The following is a 27,068-nucleotide window of genomic DNA, read 5'->3' as shown; positions in this document are numbered from 1 at the left end:
TGATCTTCAAAACAGAATATCATCGATAGGTAAGAGTCAGGAGCAGCCTTGAGCCATTTATTCCGTATAGCTTGTGCTTAAGGCACGGGAATGAATATCTTCTCCAGGCTTTTGTTTCAACGTCGAGATGAAATTTGGAACAAAAAATCATTTATAATTCTATTTTGAATTCATGTTTTCCTTACTAGCCGACATTTTTAGGAAGCAAACTCCACCGATTCCCGGAAACTCTCGCCGCGCTAAAGAAGGCGACGGAATACAGCGATACTCCACTGGTGACTACTGCCTTGTGACGTCACATCTCAATCAAGATGGAGGCACTGTGTTTCAGCGCAACATGAAATTTTCCGACTTTCAAAACGTTTTAAATGCATACCCCAGATGCAGGAAATAAAAGTGACAATACTAATGTTTCTTTTTTAGGCTAAACTTTCAAATTCGGCAATTAAAAAAATTAGTGCACTTCCCTATTGCCCTCCCTATTCATTCTCCATCGTTGCAGCGCCTCTAGAGGTTGAGGATGCTTTTCCGTCTCCCGCTTGAAGTGGTTAGTGGATTCATTTTCTCTTCATCGTTTTTATATAAAGAGGAGACGAAGGTGGCATTTCTCCGAGTTAAAGCTTCATCTGAAAATCAAGACAAATTTTTGCGATGCCTGAATCACGTAATTCTGGGAAAATGAAATCCCCCAAAGATTGATCTTTCTGGCGTACACTCTCCGCTTTCTCACAAACGTTGCAGTGGCATTTTCAAGGCTTTTTTCCGTTCAACGGAAGAAACTGTTTCATTCATTCAACGCTATTACGTTTAAGAATTCCTTTCTACCTCTATTACAGATTCCATCGCGGATTGGAATGGAGTTTTAGGTCGTCCCGTGGATTCCACAAGCGTCCATTCTTTCCTGCCTCTGAGCCTTTCCTTTCGCATAGCGATGCGTTTGAACAGATGAATCCTAACCCGTGGGGTATCTTGCTATCTCGGTTCGCCAATTACGTTGCCTGTGAAAAGTGTGTTTTTGTGCATCTTTGATTTGATAAATGGCATTGAAGGGGCCTTTCATGCTATTGTGGCCTTATATTGGTATTTTATTTTAGAATTCTGGTTATTCGAGAATGGAAAAAGCAGTGTCTGTGGCCTTTGCACTTACATAAGCTAATTGAGAAACAAGCTCCGTCAGTTTTGGGGTCCAAACGATCCGAAGAACCTGCTAGTTATTAGTTTCATTTGTCTCTTCATGAAGATTTTTCCTTTTCAATTTCCTCCAATTCTTCCTCTCGAATGAAAATCCAATCAACCGAATTGCTTGAAATAGCACTGAAAATCATTGCCGCCGTTTAGCTGTCTTGACAGGAATACAGGAAAACTCAATGAATGGACCATCTCACATCAATTAGACGCTAAAAAGTACCGTTTTCCATACAAATGACAAAACAAAGTCTTTTATGGCACTGTTGATAACAAATTTTTTTCATTTTCTTCCAGTTTTCTTCATTTGAATGAATTTTCTGCATTTGAATTATGGAATCGTAGGTCAGTACCAACCAGGATATCAAAGAATTCAGTTATTATGAATGCGAAAGCGATTCACAAGAAAAGTGAGCGAAATCTAGAGCCGGTTGGTGGCTCGACGAAGACACGTTAAGTGTCTGATTGGTATGCGGCTCTGTCCTTGCTCAGACCTCTCCCTGCCCTACTGGAAACCATCCCTCCATCCCAAAGCCTCAGCATATATGTTTCTTTTCCTCTCCATCGGTCTCTACTCTCATTTTTTTTTCCGCGACGCCAACACCCACCCACCTTTCACCTTTCGCCACCCCCTTTCGCTCCCATCGCCTTTGGCGATGCACCGCTAATCCGTGACAGCCGTTCGTGAGAGGGCCGTAAACCTATTAGGGTTTCAAACAATGCCATTCCCTCTTCACGTGCTTATTGCCCCCCCCCCTCTCCTCACCAATTTCCGCTAACTTCCCACCCACCCTCGTACGTCATCGATCCAATTCCGGTGTCATTCAACCACCATAAATTGCTTCGGCGGCGGCGGTTGTGCACCTCGGCGTGGGCTGCAGCACCAGACACAAGAAGATATGGGTTTGCGGGTATGCAAGTAGTTTGCACTGCCTGGTCTTTCCTTCTCTCTCCTTCACATTTGCCGACTGCACCAGGAGTGAACGCTTTCTGCTCCCGCCCTGCCTGGCTTGCTCACCTAACCTTTTTCGGTGCGACGTACTTATCCGGTTCCTTTGGCTTCCCAATGTGGTCTGTGCATCGGCAGTTAAAGTCTCCTTTACTTTCTGCCATCATTCATATCGTAATGAATGTTAATCTTCTTTAAAAATGAAATTGTTGCCGTTTTTTATGTATATATCCCATTTAGGTTTCTGAAGATTCCGAACGAGGGATCAAATTGATTCGTTGTATGAATGTTGTTTTCTTTTTATAGTCTACTACTATTTTACAATACCGTTTACATTTGAAATGGTGTGTAAGAGTGTATGAACATCACTTCTCTTTCCGATGTGTGTTTTTACATGCATGCCAGGTCCAAGAAATGGACTCAAGCCGGACTTCGCCTGCCGGGCTTTTCTAATTGCACTTGAAAATTTGAAATGTGTTCATTCTGCGTACATTATTATGGCTTTTCTTTAACTCATTTTTTGGATGTAGGTTCGAAGATTTTCGCGGCGTTGATTAGATGATCTCTGCATTCTATTCGGGTTTTCACCGCGTCCGTTGTGTTTTGGCGACAACAGTTCCAGACGCTGACTGCAATGTCAGCGAAACTGTTGTCACCAAAACACAACGGACGCAAATGAAAACCCGAATAGAATGCAGAGATCATTTTTTGGATCTCTGTGTTTAGTCTCTCACTTTTCGATGCCCTAGGATTTCTTTTATTCGCGATATGTTCTCTTGCAAATTCTTTTTTTCTTTTAGCGTTTTACGTTTAGTGCAGGCGGATCGGCTTTTGATGCATCTCCCGCCGCTTCTTTCTCTTCCGATTTCACTTTTTTTTCTCGCACACTCGAGCATTGCTCTCGTGTTGTGTCCCGGCCGCCCCGAGGTGCCCATTCCCCCCCCCCCCCCACCCTCCACCCCTCCCTCTCCAACCCCTCGCCCCCACCCCTCTCCATCCTGATACCCATCGTTGGTGAGGGTGCGTGAAATCACTCCGAATTCATTTCCTCTGTTTTTTGGCAATATCGTTCTTTTGTTCCTTAAACATTGCATAAAAAATACGTGGGTGAATTTGAAGGAGGATGATTCGGCTGCTATCATTTGCTCATATTTTCCATTGGAATATCCCTGTAATACGGTAGGTAGAACGAAGCTTTCCAACTTCGCTAGATGTCACTCGAGAGGCCGGGTCTGCGAGGCCGTGACTGCTTTAGCGTGCATCCTAAGGAGGGGTCGGAGTTGCGAAGGATGAAGGGGGCGATTACATCAAAGACGACTCTAACATCCGCTGCAAAACTCAAAGTTTGAAATCCCGTGTCTCAAAGACTACACATTCTATTTAAAATCAAAAGACGCCATGTTAAATGTCCAATATATCAGCTTTTATATTGACTTGTGGCATGTAACCTATATCACTTTTTTAACTATTTTAATACGCGCTTGAAAACTTAATTTTAGCGCATTTTTCTTGCTGCAGTTCGGATGCATCGCGTTTACGGCTTTGCAGCAACAAAACGGATTGAGATTTCATAATTTCCTTCACGAATGCTATAAATACAGGCTTTTACTGATTAATTGCTATGTTTCATGCTATTATGCTCATTAATATCTTAGTATTTGATGCAAACCTAAGTAAATAGTCTTAATTTTCCGATCCGCGTACCCACGAAATCGCCATTTGGGCCGACTTTTTTCTCTATAGGTCATCGTTAGTACATTCACTAATGGTACATTAGCGGAAGCTGTGAGCAATTCGAACTTTTAAACATTTATTTCGGTTTGCTAGCGTTCTGAACTGCCTCTGTAGTCAACTGAAAAGAGCAAGAGAGGAGGAAGTGCTGAGAAAGGGGATGCCCATGTTGACGGCCGAAACCTAGTTCATTTGTCACTAGGACTCAAAATTGGTGGTGTTTCAAAGGGTATTTTTTTAAGAGTGCTCATTTGTGGCGTTTTATATTCACACGCAGGGGAAATCCTAATGGAATGTGGGGAGAATCCCCAAAGATGCCACTGTAGAGACACTGTCGCCAAAGAGATGGCAACTTCATTGAAGGGTCCATCGCTAAATGAAGGTGAATCAATTGTGATAACTTCATGCTTTGGCTGGGGGGGGGCACGGGTGGAACTCGATGGTAGCCTCTTCCTCGTGGTGAGTTCTGGGTAGTTTCTTTACGAAAATAGCAGAGAGCTACTTAGTGAAATGCTTGGTGTTCAGGTTCTGTTTTTTCTAAGCCTTGGCTGAATTTCTTGTTGAAAATAGTTCCATAGGTAAGTTATTCGTCATTATGATTGATGCTAATTTCAAATAATTTACCTTATTATTACTTTTTGTGGGATTATTTACTACCATATGATGACTTATTTGATAAGAAATGAAATTCAATCGAAATAAATATTATTTTACCTGCAATTTAGCCCCCAAAATGGAGTTTTAGAAATGTAGGCAAAAATGAGTTGTGCTGTGCGGGTGGTCTATACTATAATTTTGTTGTTAATTCATAGACATTTTTTGAACCATAGATTCTGTCAAAAAAACTTCAAATTTCTATTTCATAAACTATGAACATGAATCCACTCTTTGATATTATCCATTATCCCATATTTTCATAAAATTCGTCTTCATAGCCGTTGGATTCTGAAATCAGCCTGATTTTTCGCAAAATTTTAAACTTTAGAGCTCGGGCGGCAGTGGTTAATATTATCCGATTTGAAAAAAATTTTGTGTGCGAGATCCTTATATCATTTCGCAACTTTTCCGCATAGGGCAAATTTGATCAGGAAAAAAAACCTTTTTTCGGCCCACCCTAATACTCATTGTCAGTCTTCCGACCAGCCCTAGTGTACGTCAGCGAATGGATGGTTAGTGATACTCATGGAATTTAGACGGTGTGGAGATGAAGTTTTTAATAGAATGCCTTTTTATTGGCCAATAGGATTAATACCATATGTTTCCGTCGATTTGATATTAATTATGTATTAGTTGGTTATGTAGCTTAAAATGTAGCTGAATCATGTCATGAATCGAATCGACTTTTAAATCTGATCTTTCTCACATCACGGTATCGCTGCAATTTTTACTCAATCCGCTGATTTGTTCATTCTTCTTTGATGAAGTGAAAATTTTCAAACGATATTTGTAGGAATCGTTCGGGCTACAAATAATGTGTGATCAAAATAGGTGTATATACTTCTTTCTATCCTTTCATTGAGCCAATGTATGTATTTTTCAAGTGTTGCGTCAAATATTTTTTGCAGAATTTTTATTTCCTTTCTCGGCGCAGCGTTCATTGGCTCGTTCCGGCCTTTACTCCTTGAAGCGCAGTGAAATCGTTCGACGCTTCGAGACAGTTGACTGGGTTCATTCTCAAGCTCTCGCGGAAATATTTCGCGAGGAAATGCGTGACGAAAGGGCATAGCCGAATAAGAAGGTCAACAGTCCCCCTCCGGGATTTTTCCCGTACTTGGGGTATGCAATTTTGGATCAAATAGGACAAACCTCCCCACATTTCGGCTACCTTTCGGCTGGCGTATTGAAAAAATAATTTTTAGGTGGTGGAACGTCGCGAAAAAATGCTATTACAAATATGCGATTTTGGCCATTTGGCTCTATGCTCTGGCCCTCTATGACACCTCTTTTCATTTATTATAGTATTCTACCGATTAAGGTGACCACCACAGGGACAGAATTGTATTTATACTGGTGACGAAAATGGCTTCTCTGCCCTTAAAAACGCCCGAGTATGCTAAAAAGAATTTCCCGGCCTCCAACCACCTCCGTCACTCCTTTCAAACGTTAGAATTTGTTTGATTTTACCGTAATAAACGCACCATGAGAATTTATTAAACTTCCTCAATGTCCTCCTTATCAGATATAAATTCATTGTAATTACCTCACCTATGCTAAACCATAGGGATTTAATCATAAGTTAATGATAGCTGTTTGCTGAAATGAAAAAAAATGGGTTTCAAATTTTTTCAAGTTGGCATACAAATTTTAAAAAATCTGGTGAACAGTATCTAGCCAAACAGATGAATTTTGGGTGAATTTTCACTACACAATTTTATATTGACTCCAGGATGTCAATGAAAATCGGTCTTTAAAGGTTATTCGTCGTCCTCGTCATTGAAGGTCATTCGTCATTGATGCATGTCATTATATTTCCGTCAAAATAATTCTAGTTAAAATCACAGCCGATCTTGCGATTTTATCTTGATACTGCCCATTGGATAAATAATATTAATAATAAAATAATAAATAATAAAATTTTGCTGCTATATGAGCCGTATTCTTCTATTCACATTACCACAATCACAGCAATATGTCAATATGCTGCCTCATACGATGCCATTCGCTGTAAGTAAATTATAAATAAAAATTACCTACCCGTCTTAATTTATCCACGAACCACAATTGATTCAATTGTTTAGTCGTTAACTGAGCTCGCTTGCCTTTCAACGTCGGCATCAGCACACTGAACCCTAAATCAATTTCTAAATATGACACAACATCCCAAAATCCTCTATCCAGAATCAACATGTCACCCTTTTTCATGAAACTTTTCATTGGATATGCCGGTTGCAAGATTGATTTTAGAGAATCGGCATCATTTCGATTGGCCAAAAAAGGTCCGGGCATATAAACCACAACCAATCAAGGGTAAAAATAGCGAATGGTTACAAAGAGGAACTAGTACTTTTCATGTTTCCGGTTTGCAGCTTGAAAAGAAAAACTATCAGCCCTTGAGTGACTGACCTACAGGACCTACTGACCTGTAACATCCGAATTTCTCGTCGACGTTACTCAGTTACTTGGTCCCATGACAAACCAGTAAAAGTTCGTGGACAATCAGTTTTCTGGAAAATGGAAGTCACAAAGTTTCGCCGTCAAACTGCGGTTAGAGTAATCTGCCACTTTGTCCACAAATAGACGAATTTTACTAACATGCAAGGAAATACTTATACAATAGATACGGAAAGTGGTAATTTCATTGGTAAAAACCGCTTATCATGTAGATAATCTTTACAGACAACATTTTTGAAAGGAATGATCAACCTTCTCTCACCTGCAATCTAGCTTCTACGGTAACAGGATGGAGATAATTTGTAGCGGTATATCCACAAATGAAACGACACTTGTGCGTAGATACAATGCGGGGAAAACTAAAATCAAGCCCATTTTCTTAATCTATATTCTTAAATTCCGGCCCTGTAAGTTTTTGGAGGCCTTGAAGCCATTTTTGGCACCAGTATCCATACAATTCTGTCACTATTGTGGTCACCTTAATCGGTAAAATACTATAATAAATAAAAAGGGGTGTTATGGAGGGCCAGAGCATAGAGCCAAATGGCCAAAATCGCATATTTTTAATCGCATTTTTTCGCGATGTTCCACCACCTAAAAATTATTTTTTCAATACGCCAGCCGAAAGGTATTAAGAAACACCTCCAGAAAACGTTTTTTCTTTTTGGCCCACTCAAACATATTTTATAAAAACATGCGTTAGAAATTTTCAAATCAACGCCATATCTTCTTGTCACGCTCAAAGTTCTTGAAAACAATTGAAAATCTGCTCCGCTAAATAAGGTTTCAAATGCCGCGAACAGCATTAAAAATATGCATTCTTGACCGAGATATTAAAAAAAGAGTGAAAATCGTATTTTCGATCTAGCCGGCCCTGGTGGGCCTCTAGCGGGCTGGAAATGTGGGGAGGTTTGTCCTGGTTGATCCAAAATCGCATATCCCAAGAACGGGAAAAATCCCGGACACTTTTCACCCTCTTTATCCGGCTATGCCCTTTCGGAAGTCGGACGGTGCGATGCCATTTTTCACCACTTGGAACGTGATTCTGGAACTCTACCTCGTCATCATTCCTGAATGCTCGTAACTATTGACGCAATGTGGGTGGGGGGAGGAGGGGTGTGTGGATTTGGGGGGGGGGTGCGGCAGGGGGACGAACGATTTAAGTGCGTCCACTCGGGGCGTGCGGCATGAATGGCTGATGCGCCTTCCCCCCGTCAGTTATGGCAATACCCTACGCAGGCACATTTCTTCTCCGCTTTTTGTACATATTTTGAGGAAACCTACATTAAACTCCTAATTTTATGATTTTCAATCAGAAAAACGTTTTTTTTTTGGGTGGAAAATCTTTTGTAGGCTCACGCTACGTCGGTTTTATTATGCGTTTGATCTTAGTTGTTTTATCGAATTGATGGGTGCCATATTAATAGTATTTATCGAACTACATTTATCAAACTTTGTTTGGTCAGAGTAACAGAAATGTTGAATGCTTCATATGAATCTAAATTTTGATGAGCTCGATCAGAAACTTGTGTATATAACTATAAGCACTTTGGAGGGCTTACTCGCTTTATGTAATGCTTTGTCAATTAAAATGTAATTAACTGTAGTTCAGTGTATTTCGTAAATTCATTATGTTTTGATATTAAGTGAGTGTTACAGTGGAGGAACACAGTGGCGGCTCGTGAGTTAAATGCTGGGGGGCCGCACTCCACCGGGGGGTCATAATTTTTTAATATTTCGTGTATTTTATTAAGTTTTTACGGCAATCTAGGAATTAAATTTTGTGATGATATATGTTCCGTTTTTTTCAACAAAAATACGACTTTTCCTAATAAAGCTTGATTAATAAATACTTAATGCAGTAGACTCTCGGTCATACGGATCGGCTTAGTCCGGACTCTAGATTATACTGATCAATGATCTTGAAGAATAAAAATATATTTGCTGCGATATTTTGCAAATACGAACGAAAATGCGCAACTTTAGGTTTTAGCGCCTACTTTCTTCGTGCGGTTATGCCTGCAATACACTTCTGTTGTTCGTTTTGCAATCATAATGCGTTATTTGTCAAATCTATACGATATTTGCAATGATTTAGGTAGCAATGACACTTGTAACACCTGAGGAGGGAGGGGAGTGTCACTGACTTCCACTAGGCAACAAACACTACTAGAATGCATGCGCTTTGCTATGGCAGATGTAAACTTTGATTGCGGTGTTCGCGTTGCTTCTTGGATACAATATGATTTAAAATCGATAACTAAACATATCTTTAACACATATAACATTTTTAACAAAATCTGAAATACTCAAATTCCTTAGGTTATATTGCGAAAGTCCATCCTTCTATCCTTTTGTCCAGCAAAGTGATCAATTACACGTTCGCTGAAATCAGCGCCGGACAACAATTTCTTTCCAATTGAACACATGGCAAGGGTACTAGTCTATAATAAATAAGGGACTTAATAAACAAGGGACGACACAAAATAGGCCGACGAAAAATGCGACCAAAAAAAACAAAGTGCATGGACACAGAATTGGGACAATTTTTCCCTATATTTCCCTAAAACAAAAACGAGCACTGTTGATTAATTAAAATTGTCTTCTTGAATGTACACACAGCACTAAGAAACTTCTTAATCGGCAATTACGCACAGTTAACTCCTCTAAAATGATGTCTGAACTCCTTTCACTCCGTTCTTTCCGAGAGTCTTGCCGTTACATAAGGACGACTCAAGGGAGATAGAAGTCGCGGTCCACTAATGCTGATTCAGCTGAGGGACGAATTTAAGGTCAGCAAAGGCATTCAAGCAAACAAAAGACGTCACGGACCATCTCCTTAAGTTTAAGATTCATATGTGGTAAACACACGAAACGCCAACGAGTCGCACTTGGAATAACCAAGTCTTCGAAATCATTGCCATGATATAATAGAAATAAATTCTAGATCGTAAAAGAAGACGACTCTGAGCCACAGATGGGAGCTGTAAGGATCTCCGCACCATGATATGAACTCTTCGAAGCCACTTAAATCAGACCCAAGTGGACATTTTCCGTCAGACAGCTACCGCTCTGCCGCTGAGGAATTAGGTGAACATGAACTACGAATGAATGACTCCTCAACAAAATGCAGAAAAACTATAATTACTTCGGGTTCAAGCACTCTTAGAATTCCAGCGAAATAATCGCGCAAACCCACTCTGCCTCGCATCGGAAAAACATACATTACATTAAAGAAACTATAAGTTTCTAGGTATAATGCTGAAATGTATAGTGATCGTTGGGTTTTACCGAAAATGCCGTTGCAATAAATGGGCTTGGATTCTATCGGCGTTTGTTTCCAAAATCTTTCTGATTTTTCGCTAAAATTTTAATTCTATTGCTCTGATAGCAGTGATTAATATAAGTATTCTCGCGTGAGAGGCGACGCAAGTCTAGTGTCACCCCTAAAAACTCAGCCCTCCATGTTATGTTTAGAAATAGGATAAATCTCTTCCTTTCGTTCACAATGACTGATACTCACTTTCATAGTGACCATTCCAAACCCTTTTCACTAGCTAAGTTCACCGCTTACAAAATTCATGGAGAAAGAAAGTATATATTTCTAACCCCCTAAAAATACGTCCATTGCTTAGAAGGCTGGTTTGGTTTCCCGATGAACTTGATTGGTCGGCTATTCCCAATCACTAAAAAGTGACTTTCGTGTTTTAAGATTCAGACAGCCGTGCTAATTTTCCACACTTATTTTTCCGCACAACCGGTTCCAACGTTAACACGTCTTTTGACTTGAGACAGCTCTTAAAAATTACTTGTAAACTTTGAAACCGTTCGCGCGAATAAATAATTGTGGAAAGTCACTGCGGCTGCATGTATCTTATTACAATATATTCACACAAAGTGAACTCGTTGACCATCACTATAGTGTTCCCTAATTAGTAATTGCTGTGGAATAGGGTGAGTCGAAAATCACATCCCCTCGGAATCAAATTTACCACATACGAAAAATTCATGAACCGTATATTAGAATCTCATATCCATTATTTTCGCTCAAAATGCGTAAATATTATCCGCTAAAGCCATGCTGGGTACTAAATCTTACATTTTTGAAAACTCAGGGGTATTTCGGGTACTGACACAAATAGGGACCAACGCATGATAAATACGGTCATTTACGTGTTCAGTAAAGACGACTTAAGCTTTCGCCATCTTGCAAACGAAATTTTCAGCTTAATTAATAAATTCCGCCAATACCTAAGAAAAATTAATCCAATCAAAATTCTTAGAGCACCAAATGAAAAAAATTTGGAAAGAATGTAGATCCAAGTGAAAAGACACCATTTTCACCAATAAATTGGATTTTATTTGCTTTTAAATGGAGAAAGTAAAATATTTTCCGTTACGAGCGAAAGAGTAGAATGAGTTCCGAGTGCAGGAAATCACCCCAAAGTTATGTCGATTCGAGGTCCACTTCACGTTATGTTTTTTGAATCCTAATTCGCTGTTAATTCAATATTTTTTCGAAGTATTTCAAAGATCCAAAGGAAGAAAATAATTGCATTTATGAAGCATTGACTACTTTTGACTCATAAGCGTACATTTGACGGTATAGCACATATTGTCCGTTTTGAAAAAAATCGAAATACTTTTTTTTTAATTTTTTCGGCCCATCCTGGTGTCAAATATTCGCCTTAGGAATTGTTTCGTTTAATAGGCTACCTTTATTATGATAACCTTCTTTCCGCAAATTTACAAATATTATAACTTTCACACATGTATAATACTATTTCCTGTTAGAATGGACTTTTGCACTTTTCGTCAAAAGTTTTGTATGATGTGATGAATGTTTGATTAATTTCACTCTATTAAGGAGGAATTTTTTTCTCCATTTCCTCTTACCTTTGATATTAACTTCCTTACTTCATATGTGGTGCTAATCCCATCGCTACATTAAAGACTGAATCCATCCATGTGCTTACATACTTACTCTGTCTCCTAGCAGTGGACCTAGCATTTATTTTGCCTCCAACCTGGTGTTTGATAATTCGACATGGGTTTTTACGTATTACTTGACTCAGTTGATATTTAACATATGGTTAACTGATTCACTTCACTAGTCTTTTCAACGTGCAATTGACAACCACCAATTTCCTGAGGAGATACCTAGAGATCTGGGCGAGAAGGGTAATCATGTGAGAAACATTTTTAGGGTTCATTCGGTGTTGAATTGGAAACACTCAACAAAACATAAGAAAAGTAACTTTCAAATAAAGACGATTTAATTTCATTTTTCAAGCATGACGTTTGGTAAGTATATATAACCTTTGAAAAACAAATCGGCATCGCAATGCGCACGTTATTACGGGGCGTAGTACAGATTGCCCGGATTGGAAACCGTGGAATATTATTTCCACCCTGCCGGGTGCGATTCGCTGTCCAGAATGCAGAATTGCGACTGCGCTACAGACATTTTTGAGAATTATGACTTCCGATAGAATTGCAGCCATGATTACTCCGTTCAGAATACTGTATTTCAACTGGGTCGGAATAGTCATGAATACTACGCTTCTCCCCCAATATTGGCCTCGCAAGTCCTCGCAAGTATCTCTCTCATTGTTTAGTCCGCAGTTCCCAACCAATCCGGCTGTCTCCTGGGTGTTTCCCTTTTCTTGTTGTTTCTTGCAGCTAAAGACAATCACTTTTTAAAATTTTACATGAGTCATGGCATAGTTAATTGGGGGAGTTAGGGATTAGGAATGTGGGTAGGGTTTAGGGCAGATTTGGGATAAAGGTATTTTGGTTTAACACGTATTTCGTAGTCCCAGAGATTTTCTAATAATGGATTTTTAGTAGCAGCGAAAGATTTTTCGAATTTAGACAAGTGCGATTTTAGATAAGTTAGAACTGGACATAGTTTGAGGTCTTTCCTGATGTTTTTGTTGCTCATAAACCATGGCGCATTTATTATTTTACGAATGATCTTGTTTTCGGCGACCTGAATTTTCTTGAGATGAGATGGTGCTGCATGAAGCCAAGCCGGTGCTGCATATGTGAGTATTGGTTTGATTGTAGAATGATAAAGCAGAAGTTTAATTTTGATGGAAAGCGGCGACCTCTTCCTTAATAAGGTCTGGAGAGATGAGCTGATTCCTGAGGCCTTCTGAACAGCAGATTGGATATGAGTGGGCCAGATTAGTTTATTATCAAGTAGAACTCCGAGATATTTAATTGTTTGGCATTTTGGAATTGTTTTATTTCGGAAGTAGACGCGATGTCCTTCGCCGACTTTTCTTCTTTTGCTGAAGACTAGATGTGAGCATTTGGTTGCGTTGATGGATAACTTCCAAATGTCTGCCCATTCTTCATAGGAATCAATATGGTCTTGAAGCTGGTCCGCTGTCCGTTCCGGGTCGGAACCCTGGGCCAATATGGTGATGTCGTCAGCGTAGAGAAATAGTTTGGTTTCGGGGAAGGTAGGAGTATCGTTGACAAATAAGTTGAAAAGGGTGGGGGAGAGTATGGCTCCTTGTGGGACGCCAGAGGTGATGGAGTAGAAGGAAGAGGAAGCGGAATTAATTTGGACATAGAAGGTTCGATCGGAAACAAAGGACTGTAGGATTTTCAAGAGGTAGGTTGGAATTGGGAGTAAGGAAAGCTTATATATTAGGCCCAGAGTCCAGACCCGGTCGAATGCTGCTTCGAGGTCCAGGAAGACGGCATGAGTAATCAGTTTTCCATTGAATCCGGCAATGATTGATTCAGTGAGTCGGACAATTTGATGGGTTGTGGATGTCTTGGAGCGAAAACCTGTTTGTTCTGGCTTGATTAAGTCTTGTTCAATGAGGATATTCTTCAGACGGTAATGAAGTACTGCTTCGAATAGCTTCCCGATGGTGTTTAAAAGACTAATCGGCCGGTAGGATGATGGATTAGAAGTCGGTTTATTGGGTTTTGGTAACATAATTATCTTCGCAAGCTTCCAAGATGTAGGGAAGTATGAAATTTGGACCAAAAAGTTGAATAATTTAGTCAGAAGGTCAATGATGGGGTTTGGCAGATTTTTTTGGAGCCTGTTTAGGATCCCGTCTGGGCCAGGAGCCGATTTCCGCTTTTGATGGTAGTTTTCACCTCAGCAGACGTGATAAGATGTGGCTCAGACAGCGGGCAGAACTGTAGACTCAGCCAGGCTTCTGTGCACTCACTTTCTTTTTCTGATTGTAAATCATTTGTAAATCGGAGTTCCAGCTGCTTCGCAAAAAGTTCTGCTTTTTCATTATCCGTGATGGCGTGGCGGTTTGAAGATTGTAGTGCAGGAATCTGGCGTCTCGGTTTACGCAGGGCTTTGGAAACCGGCCAAATGGTGCCGTCTTCGCTGCGAAGTAATTCCACTTTTCGGTCCCAGCATTTCTGACGATGTTCCTTTAACATTCGCTGTACTTTGTTGCGTAGCGCGTTGAACAGTTGGCGATCTTCTCTTAGTCGAGTGCGCTGCCAGATTTTTCTTGCTGTGTTCCTCCGCGCGATGGTTTTCAGGATGTCCTCCGGAACAGCATCAGGAAGAGTTTCCGGTGGTGGTGAATAAGTGGCTTCTTTTTCTGCATGTTTAATCAGGGAGGTAATTTGATGAATTAAATTATCAGCGTCACCTCTGCATTCTAAAGGAATATCTTGCAAGTGGTGGCAATTGTCTCCGAGAAAGTGTGCAAATTTGCTGTAATTTACACGCTTCTTTGATGTCGTTGATTTATGAGCCGGTGAGCAGTTTATTGTGAAAAGGACAGGCAGATGGTCGGAGGAGGAAGTGTGTAGGGTAATTGGATGGCTGGTTTGGGGAAGATTTAAGGTGAGAGAGATATCTAGGATATCAGAGGTTGCTTGCGGAGTGAAATGGGTTGGGGTACTGGGAGCGAGGACGTTGAGGTTTCTGGTTTTTTGAAGTTGCTGTAGCATTAATCCGGCTCTGTTCGACGAATTGCTGCCCCAATCGAAACATTTTGCATTGAAGTCCCCGCCGGCGATGGCTCGTCCGGTGAGAAGAGAGTTGATGTGTAAAATATCTTCCTTCTTTGGACATTTCGGAGGCCGGTAGACAGACCAAAGATTGATGTCTCCAATGCTGGTTCGGATCTTGGCTCCAACTGCTTCTACTGACGATTCATGACTGGTTGATATTTGTGTTGATGTTATGGAACTCTTGATCAACAGAAGAACGCCTCCTCCTCTGGGGTCTTTACGGTCGCGTCGATATTTCGTGAAACCTGGCACATATAAGTTTTTGTCTGGCTTAAGAAACGTTTCCTGGATGAAAGCTGCGTCGATTGAGTGCGTAGAAAGTAAGTGTCGGAGTTCTTCCTGTTTTTGTGCTATTCCGCAAATGTTCCATTGCAGTATTCTGACTTGCGTCGCTCGGTGACTAGCCATCGCTTAGGAGAGTAACCGCCGCTTGAATCACTTCGTTTATTATGATTTCTGATTTAGGAGTGGTAGAGGGTGCAAGGAGTTTTTTAACCAAATTGGAGAGGAAAGAGGTAAGTTTTTGTTTAACGGAAGGAGTGAGAAAGGACGAAATGATCGATTGCAGGTTGAAGTCGGAGGATGTTGGATTTTGCTGGGAAGTAGAGGGAAAAGGGTTTTGTTGATTTGGAAAAGGAGGAAAGCTATCAAGCGGTGGCACGGTAGCTGTATTTGCAGGAGAAATTCTGTTGCCGCGAAGTTTTTCTGCGAAGGTTTTGTATGAAGGACAGCCTTTGTAATTCGCTGGATGATTTCCGGCGCAGTTGGCACATTTTGGCGGTTCCGGCTTGAAGAGCGTGCAGTCTTTATGTGAGTGGAAGTCTCCGGCAGATTCATTCTTCGCAAGTTGTGTCATGCAGTAAGCCGCGAACAGTGAGAAATATTTTCTTATCCTCAGGCAACTGGTAGGAATAATATTCCCATTTCTTTGCATCAAAAAGCTTGACTAGGGCGCGGTAATCGTCCACTGATTGAGGTTGAACCCTGATCTGGCTGCCCGTTGAGTGACTAATCGGAAGAGAATTGCATGCAGAGATGATCGCGCGGTGTTTGATTGACCATTGCGTGGAATCTTTTAGAAAAATAGGTGGAATTTTAGATCGTTTAGCCTGAAATTGCGATGAATTTCCACTTTGACGGTCCTGAAGAGGGTCGTTTTGACTTGTTGTACGTAAGGTAGGTGATCTGGGCCAAGAGGCGGCGGTAGAAGTTGATGCCGCGTGATTTTCTGAGTAACGGTCCAGAAGAAGGCCTAATTGATCAGCGTTGTCGTCGAGGGCGGCGAACTGGTTGACGGTAGTCACTGGTTCTGGCAGCGGTGGAGTTCCGACGCGGCAGCGCTTTTTTGGCCGAACGAATTGATCATCAGATGAACATGGTGGTTGACTAATAATAATAATCTTTATTTGCCGGAAAGACAATTATATGCAATACATAAATTGTATAAGGCACGTCAAAAACACAGGTTGGGTACAAATAAAAGATATAAGGCACAAACAGCAAAGTGAGGTGAGCATATATAGTATTACTGTGACAGGTACTCTGATATAGAGTAAAAGCAGCCTGAAAGTAAAAAGTCTTTCAGCTTGTTTTTAAATACCCCTTGACTCATGGGATCTTTTAGCTCCATAGGGAGCTTATTGTACAAAAGTAGACTCATAAATTGTTCACCACAGGCAGCACTTTTAGTCCGTACATAGGGGACATGCAAATCTTTGTGCTGCCTCGTATAATGAGTGTGAATGCTGGCGTTTGGGACAAAGTCTTGGAAGTTAGTCTTTACTTTGAGAAGTATGGTGAATATATAAAGACAGGGCACAGGTAATATTCGTAGATCTTTAAACAATGGCCGACAGGGTGTCCGATAGGGTTTGTTGGACAATAAGCGTACCACTCTTTTTTGAATTTTGAATATGGTAACGGCATGTGGAGATGAACCCCAATGCAGAATGCTGTACAGAACATGAGAGTGGAATTCACCATAATACAAGAGTAGCAGAACATCTAGTGACACAGTGGAGCGTATATACCTGATTAGATAACACACAGAACTGAGCTTACGTGCCAATTCGCTGATATGCATTGCCCAGGAAAGATTAGAATCAATAGTCACACCCAAAAACTTTGTACTCTCAACTTGTGGTATACATGCACCGTTAAGGTCCACAGTGATCTGCCTATTATTTTTTCCAATATTTGTGAAGTAGATAAGTTGAGATTTACAAACATTAAGCTTCAAACAATTTTTAACACACTATTTATACAACTGCTGGGATACAGAGTTAGCAGAGGTACATAAGCTATTCACTTGAGATGAGGTAACAACAAAATTGGCATCATCAGCATATAACACTGGGGTGATATCAGAGGATCGAGAGACAAAGTTAGTGAGATCATTCACATATACTAAAAACAAGATAGGGCCAAGAACAGATCCTTGGGGGACACCTTGGGAAATAACTTTTGGTGGGGAAATAAATTTCACACCATTGGACACTACAGCAACAGTCTGTGATCTGTTGGCGAGGTATGATTCCAACCAGAGAAATGGAATACCTCTAATACCAAAATAGGAAATCTTATTCATAAGAATTTTATGGTTGACACTATCAAAGGCCTTAGATAAGTCATAGAACAAGCCAAGTACTTCAGCTTTGTTGTCTAGAGCATTCAGAATTATATTGACTGCCTGAGAAATAGCTTGGGAAGTTGATCTTTTCTTTCGAAAACCATATTGATGGGGAGAAAGATAGTTATTTGATTCCAGGTAAGAGGTCAATCTGTTGTAGAAAATTTGCTCGAAAACCTTGCCAAGCTGATTGATAATTGAAATTGGTCTAAAGGAGTTAAAATCATGAGCAGAACCCTTTTTCTTGTAAAGTGGGATAACTTTAGAACTCTTTAGAGAATCTGGGAAAATTCCTAGCTGGAGAGAGTTGTTAATGAGTAGTAGAAGAGGAGATTTAATGTATTCATATGATAAACATATTAGAAAATGGGGGACATCATCAGGACCAGCACAATACTTAGGGCTAGACTTGAAGATGATAGAGGTCAATTCACGTTCAGAGCAAGGATGAAGGAAGAAGGAGGTAGGTGAGGGATGAGGTTGGAGGGGGAGGAAATCAGGAGGGGGGGATAAGCCAGAGGGGCAAGAGAAGTGATCATTGAAGGCAGATGCTAGTTGAAGAGAATCAGTGATGAAATTGCCAAAGCTATCCTTGAGCTGAAGGTGAGTAGGATTTACATTCAGTTTTGAACTATTTATAATCTTCCAAATGGCCTTGGACTTATTATCAGCAGATGCAATTTGAATGTTATTATAGTTATGTTTAGCTTCAGAGATCATTTTTCTATATTTCTTTTTCAGCTCTTTGTGTCGAGACTTAAGTTCAGGATTATTAGCCTGGTGACAAGCATATGCAAGGTCTTTCAGGATGTGAGAAAGGTGACGTATGTCATCTGTGATCCAAGGATTACAAGGAGAAGGTTTAGCCTTAATTTTGGTCACAGGAAATGAAAATTCAAAGAAGGCTAAATATTTAGAGTAAAATGAATTGAAACTAGTGTTAAAATCAACTGAGGAGTAGACCTCATCCCATGACTCATTATCCAATAAGCTTAGGAAAGTTTCTATATTGGATTGGGACCAAGAGCGACCCATACGAAATTTGATGGGGGCTGCAGTTGTGATTGCAAAGGAAGCTACAATAGGATAGTGATCAGACAGGTCACACTTGAGAACCTTTGAGACAGTAGATGTAGGGTCAAAGTTAGAAATGATGTTGTCAAGCAAAGTAGAGGATTGGTCTGTCACACGGGTAGGTTGATCAATGAGAAGAAAAAGATTAAAAGACTTTAGGAGGCAAAGAAAGGCTTGCTGGTCCTTGCTGTCCTTTGACATATCTACATTAAAGTCCCCAGAGATAATCAACAGTTGATCAGGTCTGGTAAGGGTTATTTCATCCAACAAACAGTGAAATTTCTCCAAAAAGAGTTGAAAACAGCCAATAGGAGACCTATACAGTGTCAATACACAAATAGAATAGGTCCCAAAGATAACATCGGCCATAGAGAATTCAAATGACCGTTCTATCAATAGATATTTGTAGGAAGTATTTGAGGCAGCCACTTCAAGATCATTTTTACCCAGAATCATGACACCACCGTTTTTAAATGATGATCGACAAAAGGAATCAATAACTTTGTACCCAGGTACAACAATAGAGGCTAACTCATCCTCCTTGAGCCAGTGCTCACATAAACACACAATAGTTGGGTCCATTTCAGCTAGAAGGACTTCAAGCTCACCCAATTTGTTGCTAATGCACTGTACATTGGCATGAAGCACAGCAAGAGCCTTGGCATTTAATGAGGTAACCTTTTTTATCCCTGCGGCAGGTTCACATGAACCCTCCGAAAAAAATAACGCTTAACCATGACATTCTTGGGCCAAAAAGCAGGGTCCATTAAGATATTTTGACTTTCAGAGTCCACTGAAACACGAAAGGAGGAATAGTCACCACGAGTGTTCAGTTGTTCAACCTCCACATAGTCCAGGGATTTAGATAACTTGTCGGCAACGGCCTTCTGGATAGTCCCTGGTAATGTCCCTTTTTCAAATCGCCAAACGTGTAGATGGACCTTTCTAGGGGCAGCCAAAACAGGAAAACTGGCATTCTCCGGGGCACTTCCGACAATTGGTTTACGGAGATTTCGAGATTTCGATAATTGGCGGAAGGCCGAGAATGACGCGCACTTTTGCATCTAAGAGCTTGTCAGGATGGATCGAAATTTGCACTGAATCACTGTTACACTCTGGGACCACATGGGAGGGAGTGGGGTTAATGCCATGACTCACCGAGACAGGAACTGGGTTGTCCGGCTGTTGGCTCTCTCCTGGCGATGATGGCGCGGATTCTGACGGCAACTTGGCTGTATCCTCTTGTGGAAGCTCGAATTCCCAGACGGAGTCCGGCGACTCCGGCGAATCGTTGTCCATGGCGCCTTGTGGCGCCGTTGACGGATTCAGCAACTCTGTCGTTGACGCGTTAAGATGCACTATTTTAAAAAAATACTAGTACGTTGTCGCAGCTTGGCACACACTCAATGACCGAATGGTTTACCAAGGCAGGTTCCAATGCGGGCCCAATATTGGCGAATAGCGCGGTTTGATCCCATCCAGAATAGCAGCCCTGGAATCTTATTCCGCTCGGCTATAGAAAAGGGTGGTTTCCTATAATTTTTTAATTGCCTAAATTGTAAAATTGAAAGAACTCCTGGAGTACCCATTTCGCGCTTTTATATTTTTAAATGGCGATATCTATTTTTCGCGATAAATGAAAAGTGAAAAATTTCAAGCGCGCGAAAACGCGACGGCTAAGTATGAATGCTGGGAAAAGCCCGTGTGACATCATTCTGGCTCCGGTTACCGCCGTGTGAGGTGACCTTGAGGCGAGGATGTGTGCGCCACTGCGATGCAGGCTACTAGTAGGTAGCAGATAATACCCTGCTAGCAGGTAGTGCTTGGCTTAAATAAGGATTATTAATGATCATTAATAATCCTTATTTAAGCCAAGCACTACGACAAGTCGACTTATCAAACGAAGGAAACTTTCCGACCATAGGCAGTTTTAATAGGTGTTTATTAAGACATGTTTCCCTGAGCTCTGTGCCTCATGCATGCATTGGTAATCTCAGACGATGTAAAACTCCTATCAACTCGTATAGCATTTAGGTCCCTGTGACGTCACGTGAAGTGGCATCGCATCTTTTCCGTGAAGGCCTCAGATCTCAATCGTCTTAATCCTTCAATCTAGAATTTCCTTACCTATTCCAGTGTCTGTTTACCTTTTGCTTCTATACTTCTCCAGGCAACCACTCCTACGCTCTCTCTTCAAAAAAGGATTTCTCATAATATAAGTATAAAATGTAATATGCTAAAATCATGTAGCTACAAGTTAAATAAGGAGACTATGATTTGTCATAAATGTTATGTTTGGAAGGGCAATCAATAAATGGCTTTTAAACACCAGCAATGGCAGGGGGGTTTCATCCCAAGTAACTCGTAGCTCGTTACGCTTATGGCGGGTATCATCTTTCTATCCCCACTCGTGTCTTTCCTGCACCGACTCTGGAACTTGAGACGCGACTCTCGCCACGTCATTGGGCACGTTAATTTTTTCGTGAAATCGTAAACGGCATTATGATTCCTGTGGAAAATAAGAACCGAATCAATTATTGCTACCACGCTTTATCGATATTTTTGTGAATTTATATTTTTTGGCCAAAGTTAATTCATGTTGAAGGCTAATTCCAGATTTAAGATTCGCTTGGCTTTGTTGAATCCCGTCTTTATCGGCTTTTTAGAAGAATCGGAATAGTAGTCTAATCATCTCGGTTGAGCGCAGTTAATAAATGTTGTCACGCAAAGCAATTTATTTCTTGACACGCAAAAGGGCACTAAATTAGAATTTGGAACTGACCTAGGTTCTTTCTTACGTTGGTCAAGTGATGGAATGGATATTTTTACTTCAGAAAATTTTAAAGTGGCTTTGTGAAAGTCGAAAGCCTTTCTATTTCTACCTCTCCGAGTCATGTAAATTTGTGCATTTTATTATATTTTCTTCGTATCATGTCTTTTACTGCTGCAAGGTACAGTTATAATTTACACTACGTTTGCGAATATTCTTCGGGTGTAGTTTAAACGTGTCCACAAATGAATGGGTTTCTAGATTTTATTTAGATAGAATTTTAGATAGAATTTAGGGCCATTTCGGAGAGAAATATTACAACATAGTCTCAGACAAATGTTCAACATGTGCCTCGGATCTGTTCGCCGATGTTCTGGGCGGCGGAAATGCCCTCCGAGTACGAAAGCTGTGTTTATGTCTTATTGTAAGGCAAGGAAACTTAAGTTTCCTTGCCTTACAATTGTAAGACTATGGTATCTACATTTTTGTTCTCGATCCTAATCATGATTATACCTCCATTGTACTGCAGAAAGCTTTTCACTCGCACTCCGGCGCTCTTTCTGAGCATTATCCCGGTAAGAGCGGCGGAATAACCTAATATGTAATTTGGATTATTGATAAAATGTATAGTGTGGCTCTTTTTGTTGACCACAACAGGGGCGATTCAGCATAAAATTTGGGGGTAGGGTACCGTATCACCTAGGTCCGGGGCGTATGGATTACCCGATTACCCCCCGAGAGGAAGAGGCTTTTTCCCGTGTAAAAATTTTAAAATACCCATTTTTACGCATTTTGGAGCCAAAAATGTCATTTTTATTCTCACTAACAGGTGACAGTGAACAATTTTAGACATTCAAGGACACAAAAACTGTTAAATTAATAAAAATTAAAAATTTTTGATAAAATTTGGGGAGTCATGACCCCTGTACGTGTCCTCCCCGTGGATCGCCCACTGGTTTACAGCAGGCTTTGCTTCAATTTCATACTTGGATGAGTTAAATTTTTGATCAAAATAAACATTCAAGCCAAATCTATCCTCAGAACCAACCATAATCGGTTCCAATCACGTGACTTTGCCATTTCATTATAAGTCACATGCGCAGATGCGTAAACGTCTCTAGGTGTACATTAACCTACTCTGAAATCAGCTGAAATCCCGAGAGATGGGAGAGATACTGGAACATTTTATTCAATGATACAAAAAGGCTCTATCACAAAGGTATCGTGTTGTCCAATCAATTTTAATTTCACCAATAAACTGTATTAACCGTGTTTCGTTTGGCTTGCAGTCATGGTCAGGTATTAACAATAATCGCGTATTGGCAACAGGAATCAAAGTAGCTGACATCTGGTGGCCAATTTCAGAAATGAGACATGGAGGATCGGCCGGTTTGTTTACTAATGCTACTGCCTAGCGGTGTGCGAAACGGATGTGTTTTCAGCAATTTTGTGAAGCGAATACTGATGTATATGGTAAATCTCAGTTGTGAATAATGGATGAAGTAATTTTCTCCACATCTGACGTTTTGGAGTTCAATAGAGACATCAAGAGGTCCCTCGTTGAGGGCTATGAGGTGGAATGCTGTAACCTGTCATGGTTGAAGCACTGTTGGAGTATTTGGTTCTTGCAATGGGCTTTAGCATACAAACAAGCGTTATTAATGGCATGTCACACGAGATACAAGCTTTTCAGAAGAAAATTGGTGCTTCTTTTTCCGTTTTCGTGTGTATTGTTTGACGATTTTATCCACCATCATTACAAGAGATATATCATTATTAAAATCATCAAACAATATGATAGGCATCTACTCACATAAGCCATCCGTCCTCAATAATCTATTCTTCTTAAGGGAATTCGACGTCGGTGTGGTCGTGAGTGGAATTCCCCTTGCATTGGCGTTTTGACTGCTATGTGGAGTCACTCGACTCTCACCGGCTAGCGAAGATCGATGGGGAAGTGGCGAGACGGGTCGCGCGAGGGTCTCCGTGCCTCGGCCCCGGAATTTTGGCCATTTGGGCAAAGCGACTCGAGAAATCCTTTAACCCAACGAAGCACGCAGGCCTTAGAAACGTCGGGGTTTCGCACCGCATCGTATTCGGAAGAGCAGGGCCTAATTATTAAATGAGGAAGAGACAGATGTTTTAAGGGCCGACCCGGTTTTGACGGGCCCCCGGGCGGAAGATGTCCCGGCGATCGTGGGGGGGATCGCCTGGGAAAAGTTTGTGCGACTTTGGGAGAAATTACTTGTCTCAAGCAGACTATAGTCCCGGCAATTGGTGGGTAGTCGGCCGGGAATATTCATATAATTCTTAGTTGTCGCGATTCGAATCATTTCCCCAACCTTAACTTTCCTGGCCTATTGGATATCTGAAAATTCATTGATAGTTATTGCAAGTTTGTTCAACCTTCTTTCCGTCTGCATCTCATCCTCTGACACCTCCATACTTACGCGAACAATTTTTAAGTAGGCATTAAATGATACAATGAAGGTGTCATGCCTTCATATGTTTCTCTAAGACCTATTCTTGTTTTTTTCTTAAATAAAACTAGCATGCTAGCTCACTCTTGCCCATTCTCATGACGTGCTCCCACTTCTTTCCCAAATTAGGGGTGTTGCGGAATCTATGTGGAGAGATAGCTTTTGTCTCACACTGGTCGGTGCAATCATAAACACCGCACATTTTGTTGCTCATGAACTTTTCCTTCTAATTTTTTCATCGTAATGCCATTGATATTCGGCTAAACGGTATAGTGCTGGCCGGCTAACGTTTCACACGAACAAGCGTACTAATGCATCCGATCCTCCATATTCGGCCATGACACCTAATTTAGTGCTGTCACCTGGATTCCCTTCCAGATGCAATTGTCAATAAGAACAATGACGCTTTCAATAAGAACATAAAACTCGGGTATTCGCAGGTTATCGTTCCACACAAACAAACGTACTAAAGTGGGCGATCCTCCCTATTCGGCCATGACACCTAACTTAGTGCTGCCACCTGGATTTCCTTCCATTTGCCAATAGTAGAGTTCGTGAAATGAAAGTTAAGTGGACTATACGATATCTTTGTTTTTCTTACTATCTTTACTCTGAGGCCTCTACCACCTTCTTCGTCAACGCTCTCGACGACGTAAATCATCGAAGGCATTACCTTACCTTCGTCATAGTTGCGTATTGTAAAAAAAATTCCAGGTTTTCTTTCCTTTCTGTCCACCGTTGAATGGGGAATGAGAATTTTCTAGTAGGACAGTCTCTTTGACTTCCGGGAAGCAGAGAACCATCATTTTATTTGGAATCCAAAATATTTTATTCCGTGCCTTTTACTTCGGAAACCAAGCTTGGATAATGAAACAGAAGTGGATTCCGTATATCTCCTTTCACTCTTTCAGTGAAGCGAACTGACTGTGAGCAGTCGAACTGTATCTAAGCAATCATCAATTTAAGTTCTTCGAAATGGAAGAGAGGGTTGAAGAAACTTTTTGGGTAAGTTTCAAGCCAGTGTAGAAAACGATATACCGGAAATCGAGTGTCGGAGATTAAGTCAAAAGAAGCGCATTAGTATCTCGAAAAAAACTAAAATATATCTTATAATTTTCATAATAAACTATATGGAGGAGAATTTTGTCTAATCATATGGTGTAACTTTTTGAAGAAATCTTATTATATTGGATAGCGAAATTTTCTTTATTTTATCTCTTGGCGAAACTGGCAATTTGCCGGTCCCTCGCCTATATTGGTTATATTTCACTCAAATTCATGGTGCTGAGATTAGGTTACACAAAGCAAACAAGTAACCATGATTGAAGGAAGGCCATGGGAACACGAGCTGATAACTTGAATTAATCCCATCGTGGTTCAATACCAGTGGTGGGAAAAAGATATGTGTGTGTAAAGATGACCAGCAGTAATTTTCACTCTCTCTCTCTCTCTCTCTGAACAATGCTGCAGGTGGTGCCATCGAGAGGCTCTGCGAGGGTGCAAGTGAGGCAGCCAGGGAGAGGGGCACGGTGGTGAGGGCGGCACGGTGTCTGCTCTCTTCAGTGACAAGGGTGCTGCTCCTGGCGGATGTGGTGGTGGTGAAGCAACTCCTCCTTGCCAAGGACAGGGTGCGATTCACAGGAGAGAGCGACCTCCCCAAAAAGACACCATTCTGTGCCCTCTCTCTCTTTCTTTCTCTTAGCTCTATCCTGACTTGTTACCGCCCCCCCCCCCTCCTACCTAAAATGCCATGGTAATCGTAAAAATCTATGTTGATGGAGCATATTTTTTCTATAGCACTCAGACAGATTAATTTCAATCTGGGAAATTCTATTTAAAGCTATCATGGAAATAAATTTAATGTTGTAAAATTTGGTGATCCTGGTTGGTATGTTGTACATATAAATACCATTGCTTACATCCTCCTAAGATTGTCACTATATATTTTGTGATTAAAACCAATTGCATGGTCTCGTAGGTAGGGATGTGGAAAAATGTTCTAGAGTGTTCAACATGTGTCAGTTAATGTGACTAATAGAGCCAGATAAGGTATTTGAACTTCCTCATTAAGTCCAATTGAAGCAATTTTTCTACTAAGTGATAACTCTCTCAAGTACTTTCAAGTAAATATGTTTTTATGGTTTGGAGTGACTCCTGCCAGGTTCCGTCATGTACTTACACCTTCATTATCTACACATGTATTTCATCCAATAGTTTTTATTGGAAGTTTCTTTTAGAGATCAACATTTCTTTCCTCTCGTCTACAATTTTATGGCTTAATTAAAAATGTCCCTTGGTATTTATTTGAAGGTTAATAAGGTCACTTCCTAAATGAAATCTCTTTTTTTCCCACTCCGTTGACGCCAATGCCCGTTGTTAGGGTTGGAGATGGGGGCTGTTTGTGATGTTATACCCTGCATTTCTATGTGTCAGAACTCAGCTAAGATAAATGGCGAACATTTGGGAAAATATTCTCTAATTGCATCGCGATTATCCACAATTTTACTTTTCACTTTTAAAGAAAACGGGATAACAGTGCAAAAATAGAATCAATTGAATTGTTTTAATAAGTTAAGATTAAAATGAGACCTGGGGCATTAAATGCATCAAGGAAGTTTTGTGGGTGCTGAAAATATTATTGGAGTTTCCTAATGCACAATTAACTATGTAAATCTAGTATGAATTGCTATTATTTGTATTGAATATTACCTTGATTCATATGACCTGATAGTAAGAATAGGCGCTTCCTGTCAGGATCTCAGGAACACCAGAAATCATGGAATGCCACAACAAAATTGAATAAATGGAATCATTGAATAAATGGAATAGCTAGCTAAGTAGCGTGGAGGAGAAAGGGATATCAATCCTCTCCTCCTGTAATGCTTAGTACAGCCTTCGCCATCAGAGCGGAGTTGCTTGCAAAAAAAATTTCAAATGTTTTGCTAAAGCAACTATTTTGTCCATTAAAGCAACAATCTGCAATTTCTGGCAGGCTAAGACTCAGTTCACTTTATCTTTGCGGGTGAATTGTTGTGGCGAAAGCAAGTGGAAGGGGTAAGGGGAGGGAAACTTTCTCAGCAGGTCACTTTCCCTTTTGCCAAGCAGCGCTGATACATACATAGCAGGCGT

General features: G+C 40.7%; 1 protein-coding gene across 1 annotated transcript in view; it reads left to right on the top strand.

The window, feature by feature from the left end:
• Positions 1–27,068, top strand: part of LOC124154781 (alpha-catulin) — a 204,882-nt gene that overhangs the window by 118,180 nt on the left and 59,634 nt on the right. The window contains exon 3 of the mRNA XM_046528668.1: positions 25,410–25,567. Within this exon, the coding sequence (XP_046384624.1) occupies positions 25,410–25,567 (158 nt within the window). The remainder of the gene's footprint in view (positions 1–25,409; positions 25,568–27,068) is intronic.

Source organism: Ischnura elegans, chromosome 1 (assembly GCF_921293095.1).
Source record: "Ischnura elegans chromosome 1, ioIscEleg1.1, whole genome shotgun sequence".
Taxonomy (NCBI): domain Eukaryota; kingdom Metazoa; phylum Arthropoda; class Insecta; order Odonata; family Coenagrionidae; genus Ischnura; species Ischnura elegans.
This window is presented reverse-complemented; position numbering and strand designations above follow the sequence as displayed.